Here is a 26,090-nt window from a genome sequence, read left to right on the forward strand (position 1 = left end):
GGTGCAAAAATATGGGAAAGGAAGAAGAAGAAGAAGTGCTAGAAATTTGAAGAACCTCTTAGAAACTTAGATATTTATGCTTTATGTTTATCCATTTTCTCATGAAAGTACCAAAATGCCCTTAACAAGGTCATTTTGTCTTTCCATTGCCTTTATACAATCTTTTTACTTCTTTGACACTAAGATAAGGTCCATTAAGCTCTAAAAATGCTCGGGTTCATGAAAACTTAAAAATTTAAACTCAAGATGCAAAATGACCGTTTTACCCCTACCGTAAAAATTATCGTTATTTCTATCTTCTTCATTATCTTACCCTCATTCATTCATTCCTTAGGCCTACTTGGACCTTAATAACATTCGAAAACTACTTTTAGGGGCTTACTAGGACAAATGATGAAATTACCCCTGGTCCGTATTATCACGTCTGTTTCTAGTTACGAGTCTCTAGAGGTCGATATCTCACAAAAAGCCCCTAAAAGATGAGGCAACTAATAATTAATATATATATTATAATTTAAATATTTAGATATTTTTAAAAATGATGACAATTTTCTGTTTTTAATCGTCAATTAAAGTGAAGCATGTCTAGGAATATCAAACGTGGATTGCATAGTATCACATTTGGTGGACAGAAAGCCTTATACATGACCTTAATTAACTATTGTTTGCAATGAGATGGGTTAATCTAAACACCTAATTTCATGATTACAAGTAAATTTCCTAGACATTTTCAGAATTTCATTTACCTAAATAGCGGGAGGTATTGCAGAAGCTGGCAACTGCAATGACATCGAGTACAACTCGATGGGCAGCTCCCTTTTCCACTCTTCTAGCAGTGGCTGCGACCACGGCTTCACGTGTCCAAGATCAATGAAACTTTTTTCTTTTTTTTTCTTGTTAGGCTAATGATTTAAATATTATTACTGTGTTCAAAAATGAACAATCATAAACGGCAAACATAAGTAGTGTCACATAACTACTTAGTTGTCAACACCAAAACCAGAGCATAGCTATAACTTTCATCCATCTTCTACCAGAATCTCTTCTAAGCTAGAGATTTGTCCCTCTCATGTTATAACAGTGAACCACTAGTGTTCAATCCCTCTTGCCATAATACATTCACATACTAGGAGAAAGAAAGACACCCGAACATAAAGAACACACAAGATAGTAAGACACTTCCTACCATACACTAGGACCATTGCTCAGGACATGAAACCATCCCCTTGGCCACTCAAACTCGAAAGATAAATGCAAGATACATTACGGGGAAGGAGAAACTGTAGGAAACATGCAAAAGCCAATGACATCATTTTCAATGCTAAATGTTGGGATAGCTTACAAGTTTTTGATTTGATTAAAATTAGAACAACTTGGTGGGTTAGAGCTAAGTGGAAGGAAGATCAATTTTCGGTACTGAATATTTTCAGATTCCTAAATGTAATGTATTTATCTATCAAAGAAAAGAAAACAGAGAAAAATGTCAAAGGGTCAACTTAAATTTAATGTTGACGATGTGGAAACCGGTAATCCCGGTGAATCAAGAATTGGTGGAGTGTTTAGAGATTTCAAGGGAAGGATGCTTATTACCTTTTCAAAGGCAACAAAGATTGGTGATGTTAATAGAGCTGAGTTCCTAGCTATTAAGAAAGCATTTCTTATTTTTGTGGCTTCTAAATGGGTTTATTCTCATTCTCTTCTTATTGAAAGTGATTCTACTACAACGTCAAATGGGTTAATCAGCCTCAATTTGCTCCATGGAATTTCAGAGCACGGGCTTTGCTTATCGACCATCTCGAGAGAAGAATTACGAATTGGGAGATATGTCATGCGTTAAGATCGACAAATAGTACTTATGATTCTCTGGCAAAGGATGCTATTGTCAGGAGATAGGAACTAGGGGTTATTTATATTGTATTAAATTTCTGTTGATGCTTTATTTTTGTACTCATAAAATTCCTAGCTAAATTAGTTATGGTTCTCACCAATAAAATTGTATAATACTAAAAAAATCAATTAAGTCTAAATAAATATATTTTTTTGTAAAAATTAAACATATTTATATTTATATTATCAAGATAAAAGTATTTAACGATTTACAAATTTTAATTTAAGAATGAATAATAATAAGAATAAAATAATTATAGTGAATATTAGCAACTGAAAAATCTTGATGTAAATTAACTTGTATGAATTAATGTAAAAAATTATAAAAGTCAGATTTAACGTAACAAGATAATTAAGTTGAAACAAACATAATTTTTTAAAAAATTAGACATCTAAATTTATATTATTGAGGGAAAATTATTTAATAGTTTCCAAATTTTAATTTGTAAATGAATAATAATAAAGATAACAATAATTACGGTGAAAATGAACAATTGAAAACCCTGAACGTAAACCTATAAGAATTAATGTAAAAATTACAAATGTGAAATAAACATGATTAGAATATTAACGTAAATGTGTGAGATTTAACATAAAAATTTAATTAAGTCAAAATAAATGTAATTTTTTTGAAACTTAAAAATTAAAATATATATTATCGAGCCAAAAGTATTTAATGATTTACAAATTTACAAAGCTACATGTTGAGGTTTTTTTTTGTTTTTTTTTTGTCTCTTATACGCAAAAGAGGTTGTTCGTCCATTTTGCAATCAAAATATTAGCTTTTGTATCTGATGATATCCAAAATAAGAGTTAGGCACCCAAGTGCAACATTCATAGAAAATAATTAGACAATCAGCTTTAACTTTAACAAATTAACCAAACGCATCAGAAAAGTATTAAAAAGTATACAAAATGTGAAAAATGAAAACAAAGAAAAGAAAAGAAAGCAATCACATAAATCATTATATGATAGGATAAAAAGTAATAACTATATATAGCTAGCACTCCTTCCATTTTTGGGGGGTGAGAAAAGAGTCATGAAAGAAAGATTTTGGTCCTTAATTCTATACCTGGACCTGGTCTTCCACTGGAGATGATAAATGAATCTAGGAAGATTGAATTACAACATCTCCTCCTTCCTCTTCTGATGGATTGGATAAGAAACGAGGCCGAAAAGAAATTATGTCGGCCTTGTTTCCATTGTCCTCCATCTGCTCCATTGCTTCACTATAGAAGCAAAGAATTAAGAAGAAATTTTTTTTACTATATAGTCGTTGAGCAAAAGAGTTGTTCCCTCGCTACTCTCTTTAGTTCATGGAAGGAATGGTTGGAGCTCAACGGGGTTTTGGTTGGGTTATAAATGAAGTAGCTGCAATACAATTTTTGTTTCTTTTTAAATTTTTATTATAAAAAGATTATTATAATATAATTATAGAAAGTCATAAAACAAATATACAAGAGTTGATTGAAGACGATTCCTACAAACAAATTTAGAGAGAAGTTAATTTCTAACTTGCTAGTGAAACAAGTCACATGGTATGCCAGTATTCATGGAGGGGAGAAGTTGTACATAGTGGAGCTTTCTTTCTGCACTCTTTCTGTTTGTTTCTTGTACATTCTTTGTTGGTGCAAATGGGGTTTAGATGGAACTCAAGGAACTTGCAAAATTAACTTCAAGGAAAGCCTTTCAATAGACACTATCTTTAAGACTTATTTCGCCCCCACCGCTCGGTATGCAAAGGGGAATAATGGGAATAGCCTTAAGGATACAATGAAGCCAATGTCTAACTTCATCTTGCACATTACGAGAGTAGACCGCTAGATACACCCGAGGGTTTGCAAAGTTATTTGGCCTTAGAGTCTACTTTGTACAGCAAGTAGATTATAAGAAATTTAGACTTTTTTGCAGTTGATGGGAACTTAAGTGTTTATGTTAATAGAACACAACACTTTTCTTGCTCTTGATTTTTCTGCTCTTGTTTTGTTTTTGATAGTGTCTCTTCTTCAAAGACACAACCCTTTCATTAAGGCACCATTTTGTCCAAAAGACATCTTTACATTTTGCAAGACACAACTTTTGGATAAAGGTATTGATTCAATAATCATCTTATGAAATGACAACTATTCATTCCATAAAATATAATCTTGGAGTTGTAATTTGAAACAATAACTCTTCATATTTAAACTTTTGATTTATGGTGTTTTTTCAATTTGTCTCATAAATTTTGGATGTCATTTTACCAAGAGAGATAACCATTCACACGAAAACCTGTCTACAATCCAATAGCCACACTATGTCACTTTATGTGACATAACCTTTGAGTTAAGATAGCTTTTCATTATGTGACATAACCTTTGATTTTGAAAATACACCAACAATCCCCCACCATTTTCAAAATTTTCAAATATCAACAACTTTGGGAACCGTGTGCATAAATGAAGGTATCCCGTAAATTTAAACCTTCACTTAGTGAGTGTGGTTGGTTCTAGTCTGAATTGAGTGGTCAACCAAGCATTGAACCATCAATTCTTCATTTGACTAGTTGGGCTACTAAACACACACAAGCTTCCTTGCTCACTTTGTATCTAGTTTTGCCAACACGTTTTATGGCCTTATGTTTTGCATCCATTCATGAGTGTTGTTAGAGTCAAGCCTTTTGCTCCTAGAAGTGGCCACACTTCCACTCACATAGGTAGCTCTCATCGAAAGTACTCTGTAATTATAGCACTTCAACATATACATGTTATGAGTCTATTAAGAACTTTTGTTCAACCTTACCTTACACATTACGGGAACCAAGCACTCTATAGCTTGGGATGGAAAATATAAATTAGTGCTTGCAGTCATCCATGTGGTAGAATGGTCAGTACCCAAGACTTGCAAGTTGGCCACAAGCGTCGAGGTGAGCTCCCACCATTGGAGATTTAGTTGATAGGCTTGAAACCCATCCTTCTTGAGGTCTTCATTACCAAGTCCCTTTCAGACTTTTAATAAACAGATCCGCTAAATTTTCATAAGACCTCACATAACTTATAATGACTACACCATCATTAATTCTGTCACGACACAAATTTCGGACCATGACCGGCGCAAGGGTCCAATGGACGTAATCCACTAAACCCAAGCAAGCCTATTATTTATCTTACTTACAATTCCATATAATATCACTAAGTCATATTTCATAATTTTGAATCAAAATAGTGATATACATTGCCAACTCGTACTGGCATTACTCCTTAAAAATTTACATACAATGTCTACAACATGTACTCTAATAATTTACATTAAGTTCGTCTATACAAAAGAAAATAACACTCGACTTCCAGTGGAGTGACTCGGATGAATATATAGCTACTGAAGCCGAGACACCTACCAAAAGATGGATACAGGTCTACAAGAACACCTCGTCCTAGTTACCGGCTGCCTCGTGATCTGAAAATATGAATTTGAAAATGGTGAATATAAACCCAGTGAGTGAACAAGGAAGGGAACAAGCGACAACAATAAGGGAGAATTTAAAATCATGATGCACTTGTTTCAAAACAATGCAATTTAGTTCCGTTCATATTAAAAACCCCTCATTTTAAACTTAACTCATTTAGTCCTAAATGTTGGAAGTCCATGCTCAGATATGGTAGCAAGAAGTGAAAAATAGGGCAACAATTGGACAAGATATGAGACAAAACAGAAAGCTTTTCGCTACAGCGAGAATGAATTTTGCTGCAACGAGTTTCCGGACAGCCACCCTCCAAAAACCCTAGAGTTTCTCACTGCAACGAAAATGAATCTCGCTGCAGCGAGAAATAGAGCACCAAGAAAAAGGTTTCCCTTCACTCAATAAAAGGCCATCTTGCTAAACCAACAAAATCAACATAAAACATGTGAAAATTTCCAAAGTGCAATGTATCAAATTTCACATATATGTCAATCATATATCATATTCATGAACTTTCATTTCATAAGTATAGATATGCATAATTACATAGATAAACATCAATATCATCATAATCACACTCGGCTCAAGTACATCTCCCCACATCGCGCACATAGCCGGTGCCATCGTGTGCATCCCTCTACATCGTGCACAATCAATGCCATCGTGTACATCCCCCCACATCGTGTACACGGGCACTATCATTATCCATCTCTCACGCCACCATCATCACCGGCATGTGCATCCCCCACATCATGCACACACATGGTTACAGTCATTATACACAATATCATTCATCATGCACAACACACATATATATATCATCATAATACAATAGTGCATGAATCCATAGCAATCACATATTACAACATAAAACCATTTTTCAAAAGCTTGTTCCCAAGGCACTTATTTTCATGAAAAGCTTGGTAATTCATTCAAATGGGTGGCAATTTCATTATATTTCCCAAAACAAGTTTTGAAGGCAGTCCACTCACAGGTGTCGAAAATTCAGATTTCGGGTGCACTCAGACTAATAGTCTTCAGGCGCAATTCCTTTGCCTTTTCTGGATGTCTCACTACCTTGACAAATAACAAAGTCGAGGAATTTATTATATTGTCCCTAAATTGATATAAACTAATTTAAATTACTAATACTTGATATGTAAATGCAAAAATACGTCCGATTATCGCTTAATCGCGGTATCGATTAAATTCGATCGATCACCCGATTAATTGGCGATTGTGTCCAAATCACCTCAAAATTAATCCATTTCTCCTCTAATACCTTAATTTACCACATACCATTTAAATAAAGCCAAATTCAGCATTAGAACCCTCACAGTTCCTTATAGAAAAATTCGGTCATTTGGTGCACTAGCATCGAAATTTTTTCTACATAACCGTTTCACCTTAATTCATCATTTTCCAAGCCATTTTTCTTGAAATAAAAACAATCCCCCATTGATATTCAGCCCTCATGGTTCGACCAACAAGGAACCCTAGAGAAATTGAATATTTCTTTTGTATTTTTGTTCATAACCATGCTTAACTATCCCTAAACACTAACATAGTCTAAAATCAAATTATTCCAACAATAATTCCTCTTCCATACCCATTTTTCAGAATTGAATTCATCATGATAACTCAATATTCAACCATGGAAATCAAGAACAAAAGCATGGGTAAGCTAGGTATCAAGGAGAATTAAAGAAATTCTAACTTATCTAGCTTGTTTCCTTGATTTCTTCACTTTTTCTTTGAATTTTCACCTAGGTTTTCTTGTTTTTCCCTTTTTTCTTCCTTTGTTCTTGTTGCTGGTTGCCTAGGCCGAATATGGTGAGAGAATTGGGGATTTAATGGGCTGATTTCTATAGAAAATAATAAAATAATCAAGCATGCCACGTGTCACATGCTTATTGGCCCAATTTTTAACTTTTTGACTTTTTCTTCTTAATTTTCCACCACAAATATTCTGGTATTTATCCAATCCTACCACAATTAAAATCCCTTGGTCTTGACAAGTGCTGGGGTGAAAAATTTATCAATATGCCCTCGGGGTGAAAAAATTACGATTTTACCCTTATACTCCGAAATGTATCGGAATCACATTATTTCTACTTTTCAACCTCAAATAACACTAATATTGATCAATATTAACCAAATGGGGCAAAAATCATTTTATAAAAATTCTCGTTTAGTCCTCTAGTGGTAAAATTACCATTTTGCTCTTGTGCTCTAAAAATACCGGGAATCATAATTTTTCACTGCTAAACATCATTTTATACTCCAATAATCATAATTATATTTCATATAATTATTCTTGGTCAAATGTTGTCAAATCTTGGCTAAAAATCTCCATTTTATCATCAAATGATAAAATGACCGTTTTGTCCCTAATCGGTCAATTTTCCTAATGGACTCCAAACTAGACCTTGAACTCCGAATCACTATTCTAAGCCATTCTATGGGTTTTAAAATTTTCAAATTCCTCTTAGAATTTCTATTTGAACTAGTTCAAGGCTCGATTTAACTTTAGTTGTATCACTCGGTACAATACCGTCTTTTAATCGAGCTTGACAGGGTCTCACAAATTCTTTGTCTTACAATGCTATATCAAAGTCCAATATATCGACTTTTTCTATTGTATGCTTGATTGTATGCCTTTGATATAGTTGCTTCATTATCACAATATATTAAGATTGGTGCCATTCGTTTAGGCCACAATAGAGTTTCATAAAGTAAATCTCTCAACCATTCCGCTTATTGGGTGACAGATGCTAAAGCTATAAATCCAGCTGCTATAGTGGAGTCCACTTGACAAGATTGTTTCCTAGAGCCCCAAGAAATAACACCCTAACCAATTGTAAAAATCCAACCAGTCGTAGAAGTATGATCTGTTCTATTTGAGTTCCAACTAGCATCATGCATCGTTCTAAAATTGAAGGAAAACTTGAATAACAAATGCCATAATTCTTTGTACTCTTTAAGTATCTTATAACTCTATGAACAGCATACAATGTTCTTTACTTGGATTACTTGTAAATCGACTTAGCATCCCAACTGTAAAAGTAATATCCGGCCTTGTACAGACCATAGCATACATTAGGTGTCCAATCACCTTTGCATATTCATTTTGTGCTATTGGCTTGTCTTTGTTAGGTACGAGCTTTAGATTATAATCATAAGGCATAGACATTGACATACAATTTGACTTACCATATTTCATTACAATCTTTTCAATGAGATTGAGACAATGTTAGACCATTATTGTCTCTCATTATTCTTATGCCAAGAATAACATCCGCCACACCCATATTTTTCATGTCAAAATTCTTTGACAATAATCTTTTTGTGTCTTCCATTGGTTCCAAAATTTGTACCAAAGATTAACATGTTATCTACATATGCACAAATGATGACACCTGAAGCTTACTATAGACATATTTATCAGATTAATAGATCTTGTAGCCATTAGCTAGCACAACCTTATCAAACTTTGATGCCATTGTTTAAGTGCTTGTTCTAATCCATACAAGGACTTTACAAGTTCACACACATTCTCTTTTTTTCTCAATTGACATCATTGTACCTTAATGTACAATCGGAATGTCAAATTAACACATCAAGGTATATGTTCACATAAGCATCATTACACCTTTATTGCACAATAGGAATGCCCTATTAACGATATTGAATATCTATATTACACTATTATGCCTTCAATGATAAAATGTGAATGCACCATATATCAAAATATTAAATTTACATATTGGCACCATTATACCTTCATGCATAATAGGAATGTCGCATGTCCATGCCTTGTGTCTTCCATCACATAGACCTTCATCAACTCAAGATGGCTTACTTTAAGATATTTATCTTTCTCATTTTGTTTGTGACTTCATCTTGGTTGCAACATTCTTTTTTTATTTGAAGATGATTACTAAGGTCCTCAAGAGACATCTTTTCTTTCTTATACTTTTTCTTAATATCTTTCCATGATGGGAGAAGTATGTCAATTATAGAAGACACAACAATAACCTTATTCATATCAAGATCATATATGAATATAACAAAATCTTTCTTTTCAACCAATATACGTTTTTCCATGCATATCAAATACAATATCATGCATATCAAGTAAGGAAAGAAAACTTATCTTGTAATTTGATGAGGACCATTTTGTCACATTCTTTGTCACCATCAAATCAATCCATATTTTGCCAATAAACAAAGTTTCCTCCTTCAAAGCTGTCTAGCTTGACGATAGTGTTATATCACTTTTAAGAAAGCCATTGAATTCCATAAGTCTTAAAATTGTTGGTGCAAATGGGGTTTAGATGGAACTTAAGGAACTAGCAAAATTGACTTCAAGGGGAGCCTTCAATAGACTCTATCTTTAAGACTTATTTTGCCCCCACCACTTGGTATGCAAAGAGGAATAATGCGAATAGCCTTAGGGATACAATGAAGCCAATGTCTAGCTTCGTCTTGTAGTTTACGAGAGCAAACCGCTAGATACACCCGAGGGTTTGCAAAATTGTTTGGCTCTAAAGCCTACTTTCTATAGCAAGTAGATTATAAGGAATTTGGATGCTTTTATAGTTGATGGAAACTTAAGTGTTTATGTTAATAGAACAAAACACTTTTCTTGCTCTTGATTTTTCTGCTCTTGTTTTGTTTTTGATTTGATGTGTCAAAAATGGTTGGTAACAAGCCCTTTATATAGACTTGCAAGTGTCTCTTCTTCAAGGACACAAGCCTTTCGTTAAGGCACCATTTTGTTTCAAAGACATCTTTACATTTTACCAGACACAACTTTTGGATAAAGGTATTGTTTCAATAATCATCTTATGGCAGGACAACTATTCATTCTGTAAAACATAATCTTTGAGTTATAATTTGAAACAATAACTTTTCATATTTAAACTTTTGAGATATGGTGTTTTTTCAATTTGTCTCATAACTTTTGGATGTCATTTTACCAAGAGACATAACCATTCACATGAAAATCTGCCCACAATCCAATAGTCACACTATGTCACTTTATGTGGCAAACCTTTGAGCTAAGATAACTTTTCATTATGTGGCATAACCTTTGATTTTGAAAATACACCAATATTGTTGTCCCTGATACTCCCGTAGATTTTGAAAAGGATGCATGATGTACTTGTATATTTTCATTTTCATTGCTACTGATGTTATTTTGTTATAAGGGGCTTTTTGCTGTTCGGGAGCTTTTTTTTATTATAGTGGATGTATGTACCCCATTGAGTGGTGCTTTCAGGCGAATACTTTATTCTTTTACAGTTCAAATAATTTGAACTGTTAGGCTTTCTTGTACTTAATTATTTATTATTAATGAATTGGACTTTGTTTAAGGAAAAAAAATATTATTCAACAACTCAAATCCATCACGAAAGCATTAAAAAATACAAAAGAATGAAAAATATATATGAAAAAAAACAAGAAGAGAAAAGAAAGTTTGGCATAAATCTTAATATAATAGGATAAAACCCATAGCAACCTTTTGTCTATGGGGGGTGAGAAACAAGTCAGAAAAGAGATATTTTGGACCTTAATTATTTATCTAATTTTCCATTATAGATGATAAAGGAAACCGGGAAGATTGACGTAAAGTATCTGCTCTCTCCTCTTCCACTAGAGGAATCACAAAAAATTTTGTCGACCTTGTTTCCATGTCCTCCATAGTTTCGTTATAGAAGCAAAGAATTAAGAATAAGACTTTTTACTATTTTTTGGTTGTCGTTGAGTGGGAACTTTATTTGTTTTGCATAAATGAAGTATTTGCTTTAAATTCTTCCCAACCCTGCTTATAAAATTCTCGAATTACATGTACATGTACATGTTAAATCTTACTCAAAGATATTTACAAATAATATAACAATGGAAATAAATAGAAATTGATACTAACTTCTAATTAATAAAACTAAAAACTTTTTTTTATGAGATCTTCTGACCCAATGCAATTCGCTATGATAGATACACGGTTAATGAATTGGTTGTGTCAAGGAAGTCATAAGATATCTATTATTTTTTTGGTACATCATAAGATATCTATTTATAGACTTCCTCCCATTAAGGAAATCTCATCTCCCAAACTCTAAGGGATATCTTTATGTAGAATTTAAAATAGATTTTATCTATATCACTTAAACTAATATTGTCATATACTTAAATGTGAGAGATAAATTTTTGCTAGATAATAACAAATACGTGATAGAACCATATTTGAATTTTAAATTTAAATCAAATCTAAAAGTCCAACATTCTCCCACTTGATCCAAACATTTGTTATTTTAATATCTACAAAATAAATTAGTTTAATTACCCAAATGCTTAAAACAAAAAGAATAAATTACAAGAATCATGGCGGTAAGTCCTTTGAGAACAAGTATTACCTTCCATGTATTACAATGCAAAAATCTTTTTCGCAAAAAGCTCAATATGCTGTATATAATTTTATGGATAAACCTTAAATGTTTATTCCAGGTTTGCAAAGGCAATTGTTATTCTCAATCCGAAAAGAGAAAACAATTAAAAATTCAAAGTTTCACAATAAAATATGCTAGCGTCTTAATTCAAACAATATGTGACAAGATGCCCTCAAGTATTTGTCTCAATGGTTGGTGCATAATCCCTTTGCATAAAAAGTAGGGTTCGAATCCCCCCTCCTCCAATTATAAAAAAAAAATAATATGTGACAAGACATAACTAAGTTCCATTCATGAAACATGATCCTTAAACAACTATGACAACATGCCTTTTGTTAGAGGATTTACAATTATTAGCTTAGTGTGAACATGCTCAGTGATAACTCTATGATATAGAGTTAGTTGGGCTTAATTTTGATAATAATTTGGATCAGTTTTTGTAGTAATGCATAGAAATTAGTAGGTTTTATTTAATTATCTTAAATTAGTTATTTTAGGTGAGTCAATCTAATTTTGGTTAATTTTATACTTAATTTAGTGTTAATATGATTAAGATAGGTTGTTATTGATTTACTTGTGCTTTTGTAGGTATTTGAAAGAAGAATTTCAATAGAAGAAGGAGAGCAATTTCGAGGTGCAACTTCTAATGTATATGTTTCGATATTTTGGCAATAACTTTCTCTATAGAGCTCCAAATGAAGCGATCATAAACCATTAGAAAGATAAGAGAAAGATCTACAACTTTTATGTTTAGAACTTCACCCAGTTCAGTCTGTAGGATAGTCAAAAATCTTGTCGAAGTTAACACACTGTAGTAGTCCTAGAGCAATTGCGATTTCTGTTAATTAATTTGGCAAAACTGCGGCTTACATAGTTTGATGAGGAAATCCCAGCTGAAATTGACTTCTTTCTTCACCCAACTTGGTCTAACTTCAAAGCCCATAAAAATAACCTTTCGGAGAAAAAAAAGAGAAGAAAACACCAGATTAACAGCTGAGAGTCAAACCACTAAATCATTGAAGCTGAGAAGATTTTGAAGGATTCAAGAAGACTTGGAAGATCAAGATTATAATTCTTGAGTTTACTCTTTTTTATTATTTTTTATTTTCTTAGTTTGTTTTTAATGTTTATATTTTATTTAATGATGATGTGTGACTTGATGGGGAATTAAATTTTTAATCTAAGATTATGATCGAACTCATTATGTAGTCTGAATTATTTATCTCTCTTTTACTTATGTTTAATAGATTTAAGTTTTTTATTTTATTATGTTCTTAATACTTCTAATTGCTTGATCACCAATTAGATTGAATTGGAAACCTAGGTTAAACCTTGACGAATGAGATTTAGGTAGACCTTGAATAAAATAACGTATGATCGAATACACTTAGTTGATTAAGTGGTTTGATTTGCATATAGGGTAGATATACACCTATAAGCCATACGTAGCTAGAATTAGAGCACAAACTTAATAAATCTTTCTTCAATTTAATTTGCATAGGTATATAGTAAATTAATTAGGAAATGTATTTTTATAAGAAACTCGACAAAGAGTTGTAAATAATTTAAGACTCTAGATTAGCAATTTAATCCATTAAACTAAGTTAAGAGAGAGAGAAAAAATCAGATGAAGTATTGAGGGATATTATAATCTGAGGCCTAGTAGTTAAGTGAGTTTTATTTATTATTTAATTTTAGTTTTAGTTTATTAGTTTTAATTTTTTTTATTTTAATTGTTTGGATAAAATTAGGGTGTTATAATTTTAGTAGTTAACAATAGAAATTAAACAATTCTCCGTGAGAACGATACTTTACTTCATTACTATATTACTTCTTAACGATACGTACACTTGCGTGAGAAATCAACAACACTCAGCGAGCACTTTATTTGCTTTTATATGCTTTCTAACAGCTAAGTATTTAATGTCAATGTTTACTTCTACTTTCACTCTTATTATTCTTAGCAAAGATTATAGTTGGTGAATTGTCACAATACAACTCTAATGGCTTCGAGATAGACTCAACAACTTGAAGCCCATATATGAAACTCTTTAACCAAATACACTGTGATGCCACCTCAAAACAAGAAACAAACTCTACTTCCATGATAGAAGTAACAATTAGAGATTGCATTGTACTTTTCCAAGATATAGCTCTTCTAGCAAATATAAAGATTTATCCAAATGTTGATTTACGAAAGTCAACACAATCAGCAAATCTGAATCTGAGTATCCAACTACCTCTAGATTGTTGGAAAAACTATATATAAGTATGAAATCTTTAGTTCCTTGAAGGTACCTAATGACCTTATTTGCAGCTTTCCAATGGTCTAATCCTTGGTTACTTTGATAACTTCCCAACATTCCAACTGCGAATGTAATGTTTGGTCTAATACAGATCTGAGCATACATCAGGCTTCCAACAACTAAAGCATATGGAATATTTTTCATCCCTTCCTTTTCAAGATCATTTTTGGAACATTGTTTCAAACTAAACCTATCACCCTTCACAATGGGTGCAACATTGAGTGAACAATCTTTCATCCAAAATCTCTTAAAAACTTTATTGATACAAACTTCTTGAGACAATCCCAAAAGGCCTTGAGATTTGTCCCTATGAATCTTAATGCCAATGACATAAGATGCCTCACCCATATCTTTCATATCAAAATGTTCTAAGAGAAATTGTTTCACCTCATGCAACAACCCCAAATCATTGGTTGCAAGTAAAATATCATCTACATATAAAACCAAAAAAAGGATTTTACTCTCACTAAACTTATGGTATATACATTGATCCATAACACTCTCTACAAAACTAAAAGAAGAAACTACGTTATGGAATTTTAAGTACCACTGACAAGAGGACTAGTTAAGTCCATATATAGACTTCTTAAGCTCGCAAACCAAATACTCACCATGATCAGAAATAAACCTTTCAGGTTGTTTCATGTATACCTTTTCCTCTAAATCTCCATTGAGGAATGCCGTTTTCACATTCATTTGATGTAATTCTAAGTCAAAATGGGTAACCAATGCCATGATAGCACAAAAAGAACCATTTCTAGACACAAGAGAAAAGGTCTCTTGATAGTTAATTTCTTCCTTTTTTGTGAATCTTTTAGCAACAAGTCTTGCTTTGTATCTCTCAATGTGCCTAATGAGTTTTTCTTAGTTTTGAAAATCCATTTACAACCAATGGCCTTCGACCCATTAGTTAACTTTACAATATCCCAAACTTGATTATCCGCCATAGAGTTTATTTCATCATTCATGGTATCATACCAAAATTTAAATTTACTACAATCCATTGCTTCTGAATATACAAGTAATTTATATGAATATACAAAACTTACGAAAAGACAATTACACTCTTGGCCTCTTACTTAGGGTGGGATACAAAATAGCTTGCAATTTATCAAAAGTTTTGTTTAGTTTTTATTTGTAGAAAAGAAAACTTGGGGTTAAAGAGTGTTAATAAGAATTAATTTAGTGTACGAGAATGTTGGCAGTAGATGAGATTCTTATAAAAAAATATGACCGAAGCTATTATTAACACATGCCTTGAAAAGCTACATTTTAAAATTATCCTGATATAATTTAAACTTTTTTTAAATATTCAAAGATCCAACACATAATGTACACAAAATTTAATTTAATTTTAACACATAAAAAATTTTGCAACTCCCTTTCCTTTCAAAAAGAAGCTCTGAATGTCGAGAAGATTATAATTCTTCCGTTTCATATTTGTCTTTAATTTTAACTTTGCACCAAAATTTAAGGAATTTAAAGGTGGATTTTTTACTTCATTGATTATGAATTTTCTTTCACAACTTATCTTGACTAATTAAGGCTAATAAGGAAAAGTAAGAGCGATCTTTCTTTTTTTTTTTTCACCTTTCCAAATAAGATATTAGTGTAATCTCTTTCACTATTAACGTGCAAAAGTAGAAAAGAAAATAATTTTTTAAATTCAAATGAATTGTCTTTTACTTTGTGTGTTTTATACAAAATGTGTAACTTTTTGAAAAGCTCTTTTCTTAATTTCTATTTGCTACTTGAATTACTAATTAACATATTGAGCTATTGGATTGAACTGTTGATATATTATATGTTATGATAAGTTATTGGACTGAACTGTTAAGATATAATAGGTTATGATAAGTTTAGATTTATATTAAGATATAGTGGATTTGAATTAGTAGACTTACTTTTATTTTCTTTTGAATTTGATAGATTTAGCATATTGGGTTAGAATTTATATGATAACTAGCAATATACTAACATTTCTCCAATTTCATCAAGCAATTGAAAAAATATATATAGTAAATAAAAAACTTTAAAAGTTTTATAGAACCATAGCCCCATCATAAAATCATCTTATTATTTTATATTTGCATTTATCATTTAATAAAATATTATTTTTAAAAAAATATTAAAAATATATATAATATTTAAAAAATTTTAAAAATTTTGAGAAACGACGGCCCGATCACAATGGGATGCTCCACCCCTACCAGCAAACAACTGGAACCTAAACTGATAGTTAATGCACCCAAACAGGAGAACATAATGAGAAATGTTATGTTATGTTTACCAACTGGAACCTAAACTCAAAGGGAAAAACTCAAAGTAACTCAAAGGGAAATTAGAAAGAACAGAAAAAGCCCGGCAAGCGAAATCTTTTCCATCTGTTGGATCCTCGATCATGTGATACAAGCCCACTAACACAAAGAAAGGAAGTTGATTTTCGAATAGCAACAAGTCGCCAAGTAAGGCATTTTGGACCCACTTTTTTTTGAAAATAGGATCATCATATTCACCTGTTATCATCTGCCTGAATAGCTCAACAATAAAGCAACCATCAACTAGCATTATTTCTTTAAATTTAGCTTCAATATCATTCAAGAAGGATGGGGAATACCATTTGCGAGCTCGTTTAAAGTCGACTGCCTCGTAACATCTATGCTTGCCTTCTCTCTTAAGAATCTTTTGTAAACAACGGCTTTTGTACACTTCCATCTCAATCAAGTGCTGCTTACCGTGGTGATAAGGACCAATTGAAATTAGTTGTGGTTCATAGGCACTTTCATTTACCTGCCGTAGTTGATGAGGCACTTTCAAAAGATAGCCCTCTTCGTCAAGCCCTAGAGAGGCAGAACTCGGAGATTTTCATATCACCTATGCAAAAATAAATAAGATACTTCGTTGGAAAAGGAGACACATTTTGACATATGCACAAGCCCTACTAGCTAAAATGCATGAGAAAAATTAATAACGTACTTGATTAAAAGAAAATTTTTTGTTACCCACGCTTAGTTGAGTACAAGAGTAAATGGAAATGACAAACAGGTGTAAAAGATTACAGATAACATATTTTTCATCTGAACTTACCAAAAGTAATGTGTTCAAATAGGAATATAATTTTTTTTTTTTGAAAAGCAGAAGATCAAAGTATATTCATTCCATCAGAAATAAGACTTATCACAGCAGTATGCAACCCAAAGAAAACAGGACAAGAGTGTATGTACAAAAAGTAAGACCCAGCCATCCTCCGAGGAAAAAATTGGAATATAACTAATTTATAATAACGAAGAATATGGAGGTGACGTTGGTGAAATTTACCATTGTGGAACATGGATTGCACGGATAGAAAATTTTATGGATGGCATAAATACCTAATTTAAATTTCATGATCATAAATAAATTTCATAGGCATTTTCAAAATTTTCATTTACCCAACTAAGAGGAGTTGTGACGATAGGTACCCTATAATTAATTAGCAGCTTTTTTTTTTTTTAACTGTCCAAGATAAATGTAAGATTTTGTTTCTGCTAGGCCAATGATTTAAATATTATTGCAAGATAAAAAATAACAATCATAAACTGCCAACATAAGCAATATCATACAACTGCTTAGCTGTGGACACCAAAAAGAGAGCATAGTTATACCATTCATTCCTCTTCTGCCATAATCTCTCCTAACATATTCATTTCTCCCTCCCACCATAATACATTAAAATACTAGGAGAAAAGAAGAAAAGTGAACACAATGACCACACAAGAGAGTAAGACACTGCCTACCATACACTAGTACCATTGCTGGGAAAGAGAAAACGTAGGAAACATGCAAAAGCACTAATAGTTAAAATGCAAGAAAAGAAATCTTAATACAAAGTTCAAAGGCATTTTCGTTTACCAGGTAACCAGCACAAAGTTCAAAGGCATTTTCGTTTACCGGGTAACCAGCAGCTTTTTTAGCACTAACACTAGGAAACGGCGTCACCTTCTCAAAAAATTTATAAGATAGATTGTTGGCAAGGAGACATTGAAATCCGATGATAACAAAAGATAACTTTAAATTTAACCACTAAATAACTTTTAACAGGTCTTTAAAAAAAACTTTTAAGAGATAACATTTCATTGAAATCTAAAATTGATTCTCAAAGAAAAGACTTTATTGAATATACGAAGAAAGTACAGAGTTGATGTAGCTCTAAATAGAGGGGAGATATCACCAGAAATAAAAGGAGAGCAATACATCTGAGACAAACTCAAAGGGAAAAAACTCAAATTAAGTAACTAGACCAAACAGCTAAAGTTAACAACAATGACAAAAACATAAAGAGACAAAAAACAAGAACAACTAAAAGGCAAGAAGCGCATGAGCTTTAGTTTACCATATTTTACAACCACCAAGCCTCAAGCCTGCCTCCAATCCATTATTTTACAAGAGGAATGAGTGCAGTTATAAACTGTCCGATGGTAAGAAGGATAATGAGAAGAGCAGCAATAAAGGAGATGGATGCCCAAGGACTGCTAAAATAATCATGCCTTAATTTCGCCTTCCATGTGTTCCGACGTCTTGCGCAATGCTTCTTGACCTCAACAAATATCTCCTCGTAATAAAAGGTATCACCACATAATGTAACGTGGTCACGAAGTTTGTTAAGCATTTGAGCAACAGCTTCATCATCACCTAACATATTTTCGATGATTCCACTGAAACGAAGCAATTGCACATCCTTGGCTGAGTTGATAAGGTTATCCATCAACGTCACATAATCCATGGCATAAGTTGAACCCTCCTCATATAGTTCATAAGCAATGAGGTTACGAAAGAGTCGCTCGGTGTAGTCGTCAACCTCAAAGGTTGGAATCTTCATTGTCGCATCTGTAAACCTTATATCAAACAAACTCTTCACATCGCTCTCTTCAGTGCTATTCATGAATTGGATTCCTGCTTCTTCCAGCTCTCTTGCACAGCGTAAGGATTGCCTTTCCACTAGGCCTTTTCTTACATTTTCCTTTTCTCCTGCACAGCATATGAATTTCCAATTGGAGGAGTTGTGGTCGGCGCCCTTAGTCACACCGCTCTCTAGGTCGCCTTGGGATTTTTTTTCTTTTGGCTTTTCTATGGCACAGAGTGTGAATCTCCATTTTGCTTGGCCGCCTTCTTTTCCTGCCTTAGGTTTTTCTTCTTTTGCTCCTTGAGGAGGAGCCCAATTATCATGTACTAAGCTTAGTAGGTGCTTGATATTGTCAGGATCTTTGATGGTAGGAGGGTTTTCTTCCCACATCTTTGGCTGTGGCAAGAAATCATAAAGGACCGAAAATGCATTGCAAGCGAATTCATATTTATCTGATGTATTCTTGATCACGCGATACAAGCCCTCTAACACAAAGAAAGGAAGTTGATTTTCGAATAGCAACAAGTCACCAAATAAGGCATTTTCGACCCACCTTTTTTTGAAAATAGGATAATCATATTTACCTGTTACCGTCTGCCTCAATAGCTCAACAATAAAGCAACCATCAACTAGCATTATGTCCGCAAATTTCTCTTCGATTTTATCCGATAAGGATGGGGAATACCATTGGCGAGCTCGTTTAAAGTCGATGGCCTCGCGACATCTATGTTCGCCTACTCTCTCAAGAATCTTGTATGAACAACGGTTTTTGTACACTTCCATCTCAATCAAGTGCTGCTTACCATGGTGATAAGGACCAATTGAAATTAGTTGGGGTTCATAGGCACTTTCATTTACCTGCCGTAGTAGATGAGGCACTTTCAGAAGATAGGGCTCTTCGTCGAGCCCTAGAGAGGCAGAACTTGGAGAATTCCGTATCACCTATGCAAAAATATATAAGATACTTTGTTGGAAAAGGAGACACATATTGACATATGCACAAGCCCTACTAGATAAAATGCATGAGAAAAATTAATAACGAACTTGATTAAAAGAAAATTTTTAGTTACCCACGCTTAGTTGAGTACAAGAGTAAATGGAAATAACAGACAGGTGTAAGAGATTACAGATAACATATTTTTCATCTGTACTTACCAAAAGTAATGTGTTCAAATTGGAATATAATTTTTTTTAAAAAAAAAAAAAAGGCAGAAGACCAATGTGTACTTATTCCATCAGAAATTAACAATCTTGCTGCAACAAATCTTACTTAACAAGGCAGAAATAAGACTAATCATAGCAATATGCAACCCAAAAAAAACAGGACAAGATTGTATGTACAAAAGTAAGACCCAGCCATCCTCCGAAGAAAAAATTAGAATAAATGACTAATTTACAATAGTGAAGAAAATGGAGGTGACGTGGGTGAAATTTGCCAATGTAGAACATAGATTGTGCGGATGGAAAGCTTTATGAATGGCATTAATTAACTGCTTTTCGTAATGAGACGGGTTAATTTAAGTACCTAATTTCATGATCATAAATAAATTTCATAAGCATTTTCAAAATTTTCATTTACCCCATTAGGAGGAGTTGTGACGGTAGGCACCCTATCATTAATTAGTTGCCTTTTTTTTTGAACCTATCCAAGATAAATGTAAGATTTGCTTTTGTTAGGCCAATGATTTAAATATTATTACCAGATAAAAAATGAACAATCATAAACTGCCAACATAAGCAATATCATACAACTGCTTAGTTGTCAACACCAATAATAGAGCATAGTTATAACGTTCATTCCTCTTCTGCCAGAATCTCTCTTAATATATTCATTTCTGATTTCTCCCTCCCACCATAATATATTAAAATACTGGGAGAAAAGAAGAAAACTGAACACAATGGACACACTAGATAGTAAGACACTGCCTACCACACACTAGGACCATTGCTCATGTCATAAACCATCCCCTTCAACCCGCAGGCTTGAACGATAAATGTAAGATACATATTGCTGGGAAAGAGAAAGCGTAGGAAACATGCAAAAGCACTAATAGTTAAAATGCAAGAAAGGAAATATTAATACAAAGTTCATAGACATTTTCGTTTATCAGGCAAGCAGCAGCTCTTGTAAAAATAGGCCTAGGAGACGGCTTCACCTGCTCAAAAAATTTATAAGATAGATTGTTGGCAAGGAGACATTGTTGCAAAGGTGTGAAGGCAGGAATAGCAAGCTAATCCCAACTCCCTATGGTATTTGCTATTTCATGGGTGGGGGAATAGCTTCTAAAATTAATAAGAAAAAAATGTCCCTTATAAGTGAAAATTACAAAAAAAAAAAAAAAGAAAACAAAGAAATTAAAATAAAAAGTTTAAGTTTTTAATTATATATTATAAAAAATATTAATACTTTAATCATAATAATATTTAAATTATAAATAAATTATTAATATTTTAAAATGTTATTATTTAAATTATCAATTATACATATTTTAAACAAAATATTTAAATTAGAAATAAAATACTAATATTTTGTTTACTTCTGTACGAGGCCACCTTGGTATAGAGTTTCCTACGAACATAATATTTTGTATGGCATTTTCTGTTTGAGGGTTAGTCCCGTCTCTCTAAATTTAACCACTAAATAACTTTTAACAGGCCATTCAAAAAAAAAAAAAAAAGGAACCTTTAACTGATAAAATTTCACTGAAGTCTAAAATTGATTCTCAAATAGAGTTGGAATCACATATGATAAGTTGACATTTAAGAAACTGAGCAGCTGGTTTTGTAAAAAATCAATAACCCATAATTATCCAACGTTGCTGCTTGAAATACTAAGGGCTGGTTTGGCATTCCCCCTATTTTTAAGTGACATCTATTCTTTTTGTTTGGTTTGTCTTTATAATATGGACTAGTAACCCCTGAGAATAGTTATTCCTTAAAAACACATAACAAATATTACTGGCACTTTTGGCGTTTAACTATTCCATCCCCTGTGGAATAGGATCAAAAAAATTTTGAATAAAAACACCCTTGTTCATTTTAAAAAATTACTAACCTACCATATTAAATTTTTTTTTCTCTCATTCTTCTCTTTTCCTTTCTCCCTCTTTTGATCTGCCTCTCTTTTCTCTCTCTAAATTTCCTCCACCACTAGAGAACGGTGGAGGGTGGTAGTGGTGACGGAAGAACTGGTGGCTCCACAGTCAAATGTGACCGAGGATGTGCTAAATCCGGCATTTTTATCGATCTAGCAATGTAGTGACCAGATCTTATCATAGAAAGCACTAGTTCGGCAATCCATTACGCCATCCACATCTTCAGTGGTTGATCGACCGAGAAGAAAGAATAAAAAAACCAAAATGAATTTGAAATAACAAAGTTTATAGTTTTAATTATAAATTATTAAAAATTACTACTTTAATAAATTAAAATTTTAATTATAAATTTTTCTATTTTAATATTTTAAAATAAAGAATAAAGAATAAAATAAAATAATCATATATTAGTTTAAATTATAAATTATTAATATTTTAAATAAATTATAAATTATTACTATTCAAAAATTAAAATAAATAATCATATTAAAATTTTAAATGAAAATTTATTAATTCTTTAAAAATAAAAAATAAAATTTTTAAATTAAAAATAAAATATTGTAAAAAATGATAATTTTTATCTTTTTATCACTTATTTCTTTGTTATTTCAAAATTATTTTTACCAATCAAATATTAAAATGAGTCATAATAACAATACTTATCTTATTTCATTTTTGAACCAAACTATATATTAATTATTTTATTATATTCTTATCAAATAAATATTCCTAAACAAGTCGTAAACATTTTATTTGTACCGTTGCTAAAATTCTTGGACAGAGTGATGCTAACAACGCAAAGTAGATTCTTCTTCCCAGGCCAATGTTCTTTCTTTCTTCTTTTACATTTGTTTTTGGTTTTTTTTTTTTTGAAGTTTTTAGCCAGAAGGTCAAGGCAACAGGTTGAGGATTTCTTTTTAAATTCTCTTATACGCATAAGAGGTTGTTTTCTCCATTTTCCAGTCAAAATATTAGCTTTTGTATGACATATACAGGATAATAGTCGTAGAAATTAAGAAAATCAGCTTAACTCCAACAAACTAAAATTACGTAACAAAAAAACTAAAATCATTGAGAGCACATAACAGAAAAAAATATGACAAATAGAAGATAGAATTATATAATAAAAAAGAAAAAAATGAAGAATATGATTAATTGTTTATAGAAATTTGGAGAAAAAAATCTATAGAATCTTAGAACATATGACCAAATAGAATTGAATTGAAAAAAAATTAATAAAAGAAAGATAAACAAAACTTTATCTCTTTGTAATTTCTCAATGAAAGGACAAAAGAGGAGAATGACAAAAAGACAAAAATGGAAAGAGGTATGAAAAAACTTAAAAGAGTTGAGAAAAATTTAAGAGTTAGGGTAAAGTTAAATAGATTTGTAAGATCATTTTATTATTTTTTATATGTATTAATAATTTATTAAAAAATTATTTTGAGAGTTCATTAAAAAATATATAATTTATAAAAAATTTTAAATTTTTTGAAAAATCATTGTGAAGGGACGTTCTGTCCCTGAAAGAAAGCATGGCATAAATCTTAACATAATAGGATAAAAGCTATAGCGAGCACTGCTTTTGTTTAAGGGGGGTGAGAAAGAAGTCAGAAAAAAAGGATTTTGGACCTTAATTATTTACCTGTGATAAAGCAAACTGGGAAGATTGACCTGAACTATAGTCTGCCTTCTCTTCTACTTGTAATAAAGTATCGTCCTCCATCTGCTCCATCGTTTCACTATAGAAGGAAAGAATTAAGAAGAAAACTTTTTACTTTTTTTTTTTTGGTGGGTATATACTATAAAGTCGTTGAGTGAAAGAGTTCTTCCATTTTACTGCTCCCCTTAGTTTGCGGAAGGAATGGTTGGAGTTCAACGAGGTCTTTGTGTTATATATAAATGTGGTAGCTGCCTTAAAAATGCTTCCCTACCCTGCTTTTAAAGTTCTAGGATTACATGTACATCAATCAAGTCATCTGGTTGTGATTATACGTAGAAAACGTATTCAAGTCACATCCTACCCACCTTATGCTTGTCTATTTTCTCTTTTATGAAAATGAAACCCAAACTATGCTATGGCTGTTTTTATTTTTCCTATTTACTTTACTTCAATACCATTCTCTTTCTTTCAAATCCGATATTTACTTTTAACTTAGCACAAAACTTTAGGAATAAATATTTTCCTTTAATACTTTGGCTCATGCTTACGGGATTATTTCATTATGCAATCTAAATTATTTTAAAATTTTTAATTCTTTTTTATTTTTTATTGTAACTTAGACATGTCCACATGGCAAAGACAATTCACAAAAAATAACCATGTGGAGATTCGTTGTTTTTTAACAATTTATTTATTAAAAATAAAATTTATAAATATTGATCATTAAAATATTACTTTTTTTAAGTTAGATCATCAAAATAGAATATAAAATTTCAAAAAATTAAGTGAGAAATAATTTACTCTTTTTTTTCTAAGTACCAAAAAATTTGTTTTCTGCTATATGTTAGAACCTAAAAAAATGGTCATTCATATTAAGAGGGAAAGAGTATAACATAATTCTAGAAAGTGATAAAACAATATCTTATTCAACAATTTATCAATCTTACTACTGAAAAAGATCAATCTTACCTCTCAATTAAATCTAGCTAATAAAATACAATTCACTTAAGCAATTAAAATGAGCCATACAATAATAATCATTTAAACGTAGTTCTCAACAATATATAATAGCAAAAGATTCAATAATATATAAGGGAAGATAAGAATAAATTGGTTTAAATAAGTAATATTTTCACGCAACATTAAATCATCAACCATAAAAACCATTAAATTTTATTTGTCATATGAGTAAAAATATGTGCTACTTATTTCAATTTACTGATCTAGCTTATTTGTTTCTTTATCAATAGCTTGATAATTATAAAGTTATAATTTAATATGGCAGTTCTAGATGGTTCAGGATAGTGTTACCTCAGAGACCGCATGAGGTTGAAATCAAGTGCAACTCTCAAACGCCATGTTTTTTGACCGGGATAATGGGAGTGGGTGTTGATATTAAATCTGGACGTGAAATTATTTATGGAATCGGACAAAATCATAAAGGATAGCAAGCTGCTCGACAGTGATTAATGTGACGAGGACAATGATGTGGACACGGGTCCAATGATAGCAGAGCGGGATTACTGCGGAGCTGACAGTGATAAGGACACGCAGAGAGAGGGGGGGCTGGGGCTTGTACTTGGGGACCCACGTCTTTAAAAATTTTAAAATTTTTATAACATTTATTTTTTTGAAATTTTATAATTTTTCTCTTATAATAATTTTATAACATATTTTTTTAATTTTTTAAAAATTTTATAATTTTATTTTTTATTTTATAATTTTTATAACATACCAATATATTTATCATTTGAATTTGTGTTTATCTTGCATCTTAGGAGGGAGTTGTTGAAGATAACAAATGACTTCTCAAAAGCTTTACAATTTAAGTCTCAAGACATACTAAATATAATTCATTTAGTTATGCTCACTAAAAAACATCTCTAACAATTAAGAAAAAATGGATGGAAATATTTACTTGTGTTAGTGAAGAAATTTTGTGAAAAATATAAAATTGAGATTCTTGAGATGAAGAATAGATATAAATTAAGTAAAAGTAGTCTTCAAAAGAATCATGTTACAATTGAGTACTATTGTCGAGTTGCTTGTTTTCTAACTGCTATTTACTCACTCTTACAATAATTGAATTCCAAATTTAATGAAAATGTGTTGAGATTGCTCACTCTTGATATATCTTTGGACCCTTAAAATAATTTCGAATTATTTGATGTTGAAAATTCTTGCAACATTGCAAATAAATATTACCTAATGACTTTATTGAGCATGATAAAATATATTTAAATTATCAATTGAATCTATTCAAGCTTGATATTCTTCATGATCAGGCTTTACAAAATGTATTTACACTTTTATAATTATATCAAGTATTAAAGAAGATAAGAATATAAAAAAATTATTTCTTTGT

At 31.6% G+C, this 26,090-nt stretch overlaps 1 protein-coding gene across 2 annotated transcripts; it reads right to left on the reverse strand.

Annotated features, from left to right (window-relative positions):
* Positions 1-18,424: 18,424 nt before the first annotated feature.
* On the reverse strand, positions 18,425-23,936 carry LOC148761709 (UPF0481 protein At3g47200-like). 2 transcript variants are annotated; one of them, XM_088808442.1, is made up of 3 exons: positions 23,708-23,936; positions 19,552-19,909; positions 18,425-19,452 (listed from the first exon to the last, which is right to left on the reverse strand). In XM_088808442.1, the coding sequence occupies exons 1-3, from the start codon at positions 23,795-23,797 to the stop codon at positions 18,500-18,502; spliced, it is 1,401 nt and encodes a 466-aa protein (XP_088664568.1). In that variant the 5' UTR covers positions 23,798-23,936; the 3' UTR covers positions 18,425-18,499. The 2 variants fall into 2 exon arrangements, with proteins under 2 accessions (XP_088664568.1, XP_088664567.1); XM_088808441.1 differs by having other exon boundaries at positions 18,425-19,909.
* Positions 23,937-26,090: the final 2,154 nt, after the last annotated feature.

This window comes from Theobroma cacao, chromosome 7 (assembly GCF_053813885.1).
Source record: "Theobroma cacao isolate CCN51 chromosome 7, ASM5381388v1, whole genome shotgun sequence".
Classification (NCBI taxonomy): domain Eukaryota; kingdom Viridiplantae; phylum Streptophyta; class Magnoliopsida; order Malvales; family Malvaceae; genus Theobroma; species Theobroma cacao.

Excerpts from the sequence above, each read along its gene's own strand:
- LOC148761709 (XM_088808441.1), bottom strand. The coding sequence starts at position 23,797 with ATGGAGCAGATGGAGGACGATACTTTATTACAAGTAGAAGAGAAGGCA. Across the intron at positions 19,910-23,707 it reads CCCAGTTTGCTTTATCACAG|GTGATACGGAATTCTCCAAG; the intron begins GTAAATAATTAA and ends ATTTTTGCATAG.